This window comes from Microtus pennsylvanicus, chromosome 17 (genome assembly GCF_037038515.1).
Source record: "Microtus pennsylvanicus isolate mMicPen1 chromosome 17, mMicPen1.hap1, whole genome shotgun sequence".
In the NCBI taxonomy this organism is placed as follows: Eukaryota; Metazoa; Chordata; class Mammalia; order Rodentia; family Cricetidae; genus Microtus; species Microtus pennsylvanicus.
Window position 1 is genome coordinate 37577969 of NC_134595.1, and position 9807 is coordinate 37587775.

The 9807-nt window shown below is 48.1% G+C and overlaps 1 protein-coding gene across 4 annotated transcripts in view; it reads left to right on the forward strand.

Annotated features, from left to right (window-relative positions):
• Stk36 (serine/threonine kinase 36) overlaps positions 1 to 6237 on the forward strand; it is a 30419-nt gene extending 24182 nt beyond the window's left edge. For all 4 annotated transcript variants that reach the window (XM_075951645.1, XM_075951644.1, XM_075951646.1 and 1 more), the window contains 6 exons: positions 1282 to 1356; positions 2800 to 2971; positions 3195 to 3342; positions 3558 to 3705; positions 4250 to 4996; positions 5968 to 6237. In XM_075951645.1, coding sequence (XP_075807760.1) covers positions 1282 to 1356; positions 2800 to 2971; positions 3195 to 3342; positions 3558 to 3705; positions 4250 to 4996; positions 5968 to 6111 — 1434 coding nt within the window. In that variant the 3' untranslated portion in view covers positions 6112 to 6237. The remainder of the gene's footprint in view (positions 1 to 1281; positions 1357 to 2799; positions 2972 to 3194; positions 3343 to 3557; positions 3706 to 4249; positions 4997 to 5967) is intronic.
• Positions 6238 to 9807: the final 3570 nt, after the last annotated feature.

The window sequence follows — 9807 nt, forward strand, 5'->3', positions numbered from 1 at the left end:
ATGCTCTTAACCTCTGAGCCATCTCTCCAGCCCCATCATTCTTATATATATATATAGAATTTATTGTACTTTGTAACATATCTCATCTCCCACAAACACACTTGGAAGCTTAGACACAACAGATGTAGTAAAAGTCGCCCGCTTGTCCTTGAGAAAGCTGACCTTCAGAGGAATTGTTTCACTAGCTAGGACAGTAACATTCACCCAGGTCCTTTTCCCCTGATCTTGTTCAGACGGTTCCTCAGGCCCTGTATTCCACCTTAGAGGTGACTCTGTCTTGTCGCTCTGTGGCGTCATCACTGACCTGCCTGGGTTTATTTGTGCCTTGTGTGTCCTGGTCTCTTGGCTACTCAAGGATTTCTCCTCTATTGTTTTCTTCACGGCCACCAGAGTGAGCGTTTTGAAGGAAAATATGGCCTTCCATTCATGCAGTGCTTTTTGAACATAGAACTGTATGTTGGGTGCTTGTACTATTCTAAATTATGATAGTAAAACAGTGAATGCGGTATTTTACAACTAGTGCTGATGTGGAGGGTAGGTCATACTGCATAAATCTTGATCGGCTTCCCACTGCTGATAGGAAAGAGTTCAAGCTGTAGACCAGTGCTTCTCAACCTGTGGATTGCAACCCCTTTGAGGGTCGCATGTCAGATAGTTACAGTATGATTCACAACAAGTATCAAAATTGCAGTTATGAAGTAGCAATGAAATAATTTTGTGATTGGGGGTCAGCACAACGTGAGGAACTGTGTTAAAGGGTCGCAGTGGTAGGGGGGGTTGAGAACCCCTGCTCTAGACTGTCACAGCCTGTCTGAGGTTGCCATTCATTTCCAGAACATAGTATGAACTCTTATGCCTACCAGCTTCCCTGTTTGCTGTGATCTGCACTTCTTAGGATATTCTGCCTTTCTAAAGACACCTTCCCTTTTCTGTCTTTACATTTTGATTTCCTTATTTTGCAGTGCTAGAGAGTGAACCCAGGGCCTGACACAGCCTGCCTTTAAAATGTCTCCTGCCTCTAGGAGGCACTGATGCACGCACATTCAACTGTGTAGCCAACTTCTTGTTTAGCAAACATCTTCCTAAACGGGAATTGGTTTTGGACCCAAAAGCTTCTCCTACTAGACTGTCTGTCTTTAGGAACATGATGGAAGAATAGTAAAGAGCCAAATATCCTAAGTCCAAAACGTGCCCCAGTCTGCCAGGCCAAGGTTCTGGGAGCCTGGTCTGGGGAGCTACCTCCTCCCTCTTGACTATGTTCCTCTTGCCTCTCTTCAACAGGTCCGGCTGACTCCACCGTGCAGCTGTGGCTTCTACGACGGCCTCCTCATTCTCCTGCTTCAGCTCCTTACCCAGGTACAGGTGTGCTGTGAGTTGGGGAGAAGCCGAGAGAGGGGCTGGGCATATTTCCAAGCCACTGGCAGATGAAATAAGGAAGCGGCCCATGCTTGCCTGTCCTCACGCTGCTGTGAGCCTTACCAGCCTGTCCTCACGCTTCTGTGAGCCTTACTAGCCTGTCCTCTCGCTGCTGTGAGCCTTACCAGCCTGTCCTCACACTGCTGTGAGCCTTACCAGCCTGTCCTCTCGCTGCTGTGAGCCTTACCAGCCTGTCCTCACGCTTCTGTGAGCCTTACCAGCCTGTCCTCACACTTCCGTTTGCCTTACCAGCCTGTCCTCACGCTTCTGTGAGCCTTATGAGCCTGTCCTCACAATGCTGTGAGCCTTACCAGCCTGTCCTCACGCTTCTGTGAGCCTTACCAGCCTGTCTCACACTTCTGTGAGCCTTACCAGCCTGTGTGCTGTGAGCCTTACCAGCCTGTCCTCACACTTCTGTGAGCCTTACCAGCCTGTCCTCACACTTCTGTGAGCCTTACCAGCCTGTCCTCTCGCTGCTGTGAGCCTTACCAGCCTGTCCTCCCGCTGCTGTGAGCCTTACCAGCCTGTCCTCACACTTCTTGTTAGCCTTACCAGTCTGTCCTCACACTCTGTGAGCCTTACCAGCCTGACCTCACACTCTGTGAGCCTTACCAGCCTGTGTGCTGTGAGCCTTACCAGCCTGTCCTCACACTTCTTGTTAGCCTTACCAGCCTGTCCTCACACTCTGTGAGCCTTACCAGCCTGTCCTCATGCCCACCCTCAGCAGGAACCCTGAAGAGAGCTGTTCAGCTGCACTTCCCCAGGGACCCAGGGAGAAAAGAGCTTCTCTGGGGTCTGGATTTAGGGTTTGGGTTTATGGATTTTTATTATTGTTGTTTAAATGAAATTCTTCTTCACTGAAAGGTAGGAAGATGAAGGAGTTCCAGGCCAGCCTTGGCCACGTAGTGAGTTTGAAAGTAGCCTGAGGTATATAAGCTCCTGTCTCAACATTCCAAAAAAATTTAATAAGCCTTGTACACAACTTGGCCTTGACATGAGCTGATCTGAATAGGATAATTTCCGGGTTTTCCATAGGCGCATACTGAGGTTGAGAGATTGGGTTAGATTATAATAGGAAAGGGACATAAATTGGGTGTGGTGGTGGATTTACAATCCTAGGGTTTGAGAGCGTGAGGCAGGAGGATCACAAGTTTGAGGGTAGCCTGAATACATAATAAGATGCTATTTTCTAAAATGAAGGAAGGGAAGAAGGGAGGGAGAAAAGGAAGAAAGATAAGGGGAAATGGGAAAGGAAAGGAAGGAAAATACAGAAATATTAGCTAGGAAGACAGAAGGAGTGATTTCAGTGACTTTGTTTCCCTGTATGGTTAGGGACAGAAATGACAAAAGGATCCTGACTTGTGCATACCCTCCTCCTAACAGGGGAAGCCTGGCCTGATCAGGGATGTGGCTGCTTCCGAGGTGTGGACCATTCTGTGGCACCGCTTTTCCATGGCCCTGAGGCTACCTGAGGAGGTGACTGTACAGGAAGACGATCTGTCACTGTCAAGTCCACCCAGCCTGGAGCCCGACTGGACACTGATTTCACCCCAAGGTGTCTTTCTCTGTTTGTAGAGGTCCCATTTCAGAAGGAGGCAGCTTAGAACTGGGTTAGCCCACAGATGATTGCTCCTACTGTGTGCGGAGAGGGTGGTAGAGTCTATAATGGACTTGCTTACCAATAGGGAACAGAAAGGACCAGATAAGTTCTGGGATCCTTGGCATCTGATCAGTCATCTTGCTGGCTTCACTAGGTGTGCGTTCTCTGTTGTTTTTAGGCACGGCAGCCTTGCTGAGCCTTGCCATGGCCATCTTCACCCAGGAGCCCCAGTTATGCCTGAGCCATCTGTCCCAGCCTGGAAGTATCCTCATGTTGACCCTGAAGCACCTGCTTTCTCCCAGCTTCTTGCATCACCTGAGTCAAGCGTGAGTCTGAATTAGAAACAGGAGACGCAAAGTCAGATCCAACAGGGAGGTGGGGTGGGGCAGGAGAGAAGTAGCTGACAGCTTGATTTATATTAGTAGAAGTGGGGTAAGGATTAAGCTGGAAACCTAAGGAAGGAGTTGCTGAGATTGGGAGAGAAAACATGAAGTGAGGGAGGGAAGCGTCAAAGAGTAAGCCTGTTTTGCTCCCTCCCTAGGCCTCAGGGCCCCAAGTTTCTCCCTGTTGTGGTACTCTCTGTGTGCCAGCTGCTCTGCTTCCCTTTTGCCCTGGATGTGGATGCTGACCTTCTTGTAAGCATCTTGGCTGACTTCAGGGACTCAGAAGTTGCAGTCTACCTGCTTCAGGTACTTGGAGAGGTGATCCAGGTGTGGTGGTGGGAAAGGAAGATGGCCAGTGTTGTATCCTCTGACTCACATCCCAGTAGCTCCAGGGCTCTCCGAGGCCCTCCCAGAGGAGGGCATCAGCTTGACCAAAGTGCTGGAGTGGAGGCAGCACTCAGACCCAAACAGACGTGCACCTGAAGCTGAGCTAGGGTCTCCTCTGTCCACCGGTCTCTTGTCTGGTTCTATTGGGACTCACTAGGGAAGCCAGGCACTGTAGCTCAGCTCCTGGGTCAGGAATTACTGCTGTGGACTCTTGACGATATCCCCTGGCTATTTGGAGGCAGCAACTGTGGCCTTGCAGAGCCAGATGTAAGTGTAGAAAGGATCCGCTCTTGAGCTTCACATGAGTCTCCTGCACTGTGCTGTGGGGCTCTGCTCTGCCGCCAGGAATGTCTCTCTCCTTGACTTGGCATTTCTCTTGCCCAGCTTCGGAGCTTTCCCTTCCCCATTGCAGTGTACCTTCCCCTCTCCTGAACCCCTTTACCTGAACTCTCCTTTCTCCCAGGTCTGCTGCCACCACCTTCCATTGTTACAAGCCGAGCTGCCCATTGGGCTCCTTACACGCCTGGCCCTCATGGATCCCACGTCTCTCAAGCAGTTTGTGGACACAGTGACTACCTCCCCCAGAACCATCATCTCATTCCTCTCTGTTGTTCTACTGAGTGACCAGCCTCCTATGATCTCTGACCTTCTGTCCCTGCTGACCCACACAGCCCGGGTACTGTCCCCCAGCCACTTGTCCTTTATCCAAGAGCTCCTGTCTGGCTCTGATGAATCCTATCGGCCATTGCGGAGCCTCCTGGGCCACTCAGAGAACACTGTGCGGGTCCGTGCTTACGGGCTTCTGGGACACTTACTCCAACACAGCATGGCCCTACGTGGGGCACTACAGAGCCAGGCTGGCCTGCTCAGCCTTCTGCTGCTGGGGTTGGGAGACAAGGACCCTGCCGTGCGGCGCAGTGCCAGCTTTGCTGTGGGCAATGCAGCCTACCAGGCTGGTCCCTTGGGACCTGCCCTGGCAGCTGCAGTGCCCAGTATGACCCAGCTGCTTGGAGATCCTCAGGATGGTATCCGGCGCAATGCTGCATCGGCTCTGGGCAATCTGGGACCTGAAGGATTGGGAGCGGAGCTATTACAGTGCCAAGTACCCCAGCGGCTCCTGGAAATGGCTTGTGGAGATCCTCAGCCGGCTGTCAAGGAGGCCGCCCTCATTGCCCTTCGGAGCCTCCGACAAGAGCCCTGTATTCATCAGGTAAAGCCAGGGGACTTATGAGCCCTTATGATCTCACAGCATTTCTTTAGTGTAATTTGTGAGGACTTAGGACACCTAGAAATACCAACTATGTCCCTGTCTGGGTGTAAGAAACTCAAAGACAGTTTGTTGGAGATGGGCTTCCCATTTGCCCTCTCCCGCCCTGGAGGAGGGAAGGTATCTGGAAGGCTCCACTGAGCTAGGACATACCTGAGATCTCAAGAATCATAGCTTATCTCTTCCAGACACAAAACAGGAGGGAGATGGGGAAAACCATGAAGATGCCAACTGTTTTTGTGCTGTGCTAAGCATTTTACCTTTATCACCTGGTTTAAGCTATTATCACCGTGATTTTGTAAGCGAGGAAACCGAAGCACAAATAATTTAGTGACTTGTCAAGATTACAATGCTACCCGGTGAGACTGGGCTCTTGAGCTCATAAGTCTGGGTCTAGAGCCTATACTCATCAAAGACCATCTTATTTTGCTTCCTCTGCTTGATATTGAGTCTCTAAAACACCCAGGGGGAGTCGCATCTGAGAGATCACAGAGTGGAGTATGTCAGTGTGGTCGCATTAGCATGATGGCATTTGACAGGGTGGTGCTGGCACGAGATGAGTTTCCCACAGTCCATATAGGGAAACAACGAAAGGGCTGCTTGGTTGGAAATGAGAGACCCGCTGGGAAGCAGACATTCAGGCTGCCTGTCAGTTACTGCTGCTTTCCTTAACCTCTTACTGGTGACAAGTGACCGGATCACTTGGTGTGCTGATTTTATGCCCAATACCAAAGAGAGTGGAAATAAATACCTGGGTCTTATTGATTCATAGCTTGCGAGGTTTCTTGTCTTGATCAGTCTATCCTGAATCCCCCAAAAGCCCATTTCTCTTTTCTTGGCTGTGCCAAGAATGTGCCAACACCACCATTTCTCACCCTTACATCATATTCTGCCATTTATTTCCTATTCCATAGGTGCTGGTGTCCCTCGGTGCCAGTGAGAAGTTAGCCTTGCTCTCTTTGGGGAATCAGTTACTGCCGAATAGCAGCGCCAGGCCTGCCTCTGCCAGACATTGCCAGAAGCTCATCCACCTCCTGAGGCCGACCCACAGCACATGACCCCAGATCCCTGGGGCCACTATCCTTGTTCTGCCAAATCTTCCTTCTCCTACCAGAGGTACTAACTCAGCCGAGAGCTGAAGAGACTGAAAGAGAACGATAAGCTGCCAACTCCCCCGCGAGTAAGAAACTAGAAGAGATTTTCATATTAAAGCTCCTTCCTTTCCCTAGATTCATGATGATTTGATTCAGTAAACTTCATCATTGTTGGTGCCAGAGAAAATTCCGTCCTTTCTCCCACAATGTGCCTTTAACCCCAGGACCCACCCAGGCCTTAGGAAAACATATCTGCCATGCTGGATCTCTTCCTCTCTGAACCTCCTGTGATCTGCCTAGCTATTTTTGCCTCCTTTCTAGCCTGTAGAGATAAATGTCATCATCCCCATTGTAAGGGGTTCCTTAGCCCTTAGTCCACACTCCTCCCATGGGTAGGGAGTATGTGTATATACATATATATGTGTGTGTGTGTGTGTGTGTGTGTGTGTGTGTGTATATATATATATATATATATTCTACTTGCAAACACTTATTGGAAAATGTGCCTCACCCTACTTGAAGCTTCCAAGGTAAGGGGAGGGAGGCTCAGTCCTTCTTCTGGCTTCTCTGTGACATTGGAAGCCTTGAGACCCTGTTCATACAAAATCCTGGTTTGGAGAATTGTTTATACCTTTCCAAGCAAGGCCAGTGGAGCTGATACAGAGAAGACTGGGACTAAAGAGGTAAATCAGGGTGCTTTGAGATGATAATACAGTCGTTTTAATATTTAGTGCAGTGTCAGTGTATATGGAATCCTAGCTGCTTTGGAAGAGCGACTCTTTATGGAGACTGTGGGATTTGCCAGAAGAGTGTTTGACAGTCCCATCAATTAAAATCAAATTTAACAGGACATTTCAATTTACCAGAAAGGGTATTTGGCAGACACATTAGTTAGAATCTAACAGTATGTATATTAGGAAGCTTAACTGAGACAAGCTTCCAGAGCCCTGATTTCTCCATCCAGTAAGTGGAGAGACTCCTCTTGATATGGCTCAGTGGTGAGTGTTTTGCTGCTTATGTATGAGGTTCTGAGTTCAGTCCGCAGCAGAAAGGGAGGGGGAAGAAAGGTGCCTTGATGTCCTTCCTTGATTAAGGTTTGTAAGAAATGAAAGATAAGTGTGCTTATCTATATTTTACAAGGAGTTTTCTTACTATCTACTGTATTTAGTTACGTTTGAGCAAAAGTAAGATTTCTCTAAACCCTCCTTAATTTCCTGCTCTCCATGTTATTTTAATTCAGCACACACACCACACACACACACATACACCACACACTCACCTTCCTGCTCTCCATGTTATTTTAATTCAGCACACACACCACACACATACACATACACCACACACTCACCTTCCTGCTCTCCATGTTATTTTAATTCAGCACACACACACACACACACACCACACACTCCTGTGCACCTACACCTTCCTGTGCACCAGATACTGTGCCTGCCACAGTTTCCATTCTGACCAGAAGAACAGGGAGCTTATTAAAATAAGTGAACTGAAGCTGGGTAGATGGCAGCTATTAAAGAGGCTGAAGCAGGAAGATCACAGTCTCGGAGGAGACCAGCCTGAACAACATAACACGAGCCAGTCTCACAAAGTAAGCTAATTAGATAAACTACATAGGAAGGTGATTTTGAAAATGCTCTGGAATTTAAAAAGTCAAGAAAAGGGCTTAAGAAGCACCAAGCTGGTCATGTTCCCATCCCCACCTGCCCTCAGTCCACTCACAAAATCTCTAATTTCTCCTTCCAACAGAGATCTGGGTGTCTCCCCATGAACCCTCCTTTCTACCTAGCCTCTCTGGGGCTGTGGATTGTGGCATGGTTATCCTTATTTTACAGCTAATATTGACTCATGAGTGAGTACATGCACCATGTTTGTCTTTCTTGATCTGAGTTACCTCACTCAGGATGATGTTTTTTTTTTCTAGTTCCATCCATTTGCCTCTAAATTTCCTTGTTTTTAAAAGTTGCATAATACTCCATTGTGTAAACGTACCACATTTTCGTTATCCATTTCTCTGCTGAAGGATATCTAGGTTGTTCCAAGGTTCTGGCTATTACAAATAAAGCTGCTATGAATCAGCTGAGCAAGTGTCCTCGTGGTATGACTGAGCATCCTTTGGGTATATACCCAAGAGCAGTATAGCCGGGCCTGTGGTAGGTTAATAACCAGTTTCCTTAGAAACTGCCACACTGACTTCCAAAGTGACTGTACAAGTTGAACAAGAGCAATCAGGTTGGCGTGGGAAGTACTGAAAGGGACTCCTGGAAAAGGGGGGGGCATTTCGAGGTTTCATAAAAACCTGGTACAAGGGAATCTCCCAGGAATCTACAAGGAAGACCCCAGCTTAGACTGCTAGCAAAGGCGGATGCATAGCCTGAACTAGCCATCTCCTGTGACCAGGTTGGTGCCTAGCCCAGTTGTCATCAGAGAGAGTCACCCAGCAACTGATGCAGATGCAGACACATAGCCAAACATTAGGTGGGTTTCAGGGAATCCTGCAGAAGAGCAGAAGAGGAGAAAGAATTAGAGCCAGAGGTGTCAAGGACACAAGAAAACTCACAGAATCAACTAACCTGGGCTCATAGGGGCTCAAAGAGACTGAACCAACAGTCAGGGAGCCTGCATGGGACTGACCTAGGCACTCTGCATATTTGTTACAGTGTGTAGGTTGGTCTTGTGGAACCCCAAACGGTGGGAACAGGGGCTGTCTCTGACTCTTTTACAGTCTGTTGGGACCCTACTCCTCATGCTGGGTCACTTTGCCCAGCCTTAATACATGAGGGGGTGCTTAGTCTTACTGCAACTTGATATGCCATGCTCTGTTGATACTCATGGGAGACCTGCCCTTTCCTAAACAGAAACTAAGCAAGCAAGAGTGGATTGGGGGTTGGGAACAGAGGGAGGGTGGGAGGGGGGCTGGGACTGGGAGGAGAGGAGGGAGAGAGGGGAAAAGTGCTGCCAGGATGTAAAACAAGAAAACAAATTTATTGGAAAAAAAAAAAGTACTAAGCTGAATGGGTCAGGAGGACCCTTACGTAAAAGGGGCAACTGAGCTCACACTTGAAGGAAGCAGAGTGCACAGTGCAGTCATCTGAGTGAAAGTCATCTGAGCGAGGACGGTGGAGCGGTCAGGAAGCCAGGTTACAAAAAAGCAAAGGAGAAGAGGCATGGTGACTCATGGTAATTCCATCACTAGGTAGGCAGAAGCAGGACTGTAAATTTAAAGCCAAAATTCCAATACAGCAGCAAAACACTCAAAACCTAGAAAACAAAATATAAAATCACCCAAAAAGAAAAAAACAAAACAAACACCAAATTGTAACCAAATAAAAATGCACACAAAAAAAACTGTAGAGCCCTTTTGTTGTTGTTGTTGTTGTTGACCAATCAACAAAAACACTGTAGAGCCTTTTGTTGTTGTTGTTGTTGACAATCAACTGCCGCTGAACATTAGATCTGCCCTGGAGTGTTATTCTATTGAAGAAACTGATTTGCCTTCTCCCAGTAGATATAAATGACCACTCCTTGTTGACTGTAGGACCCAGCCCTGATAAGGGCCACCTAAAGGAAGTTCATAACTTCCAACCATTATCACCTGCCACAGTGTAGCCCTGATAAGCTTAATGGAGGCCTGAGTCTCAGCACTTT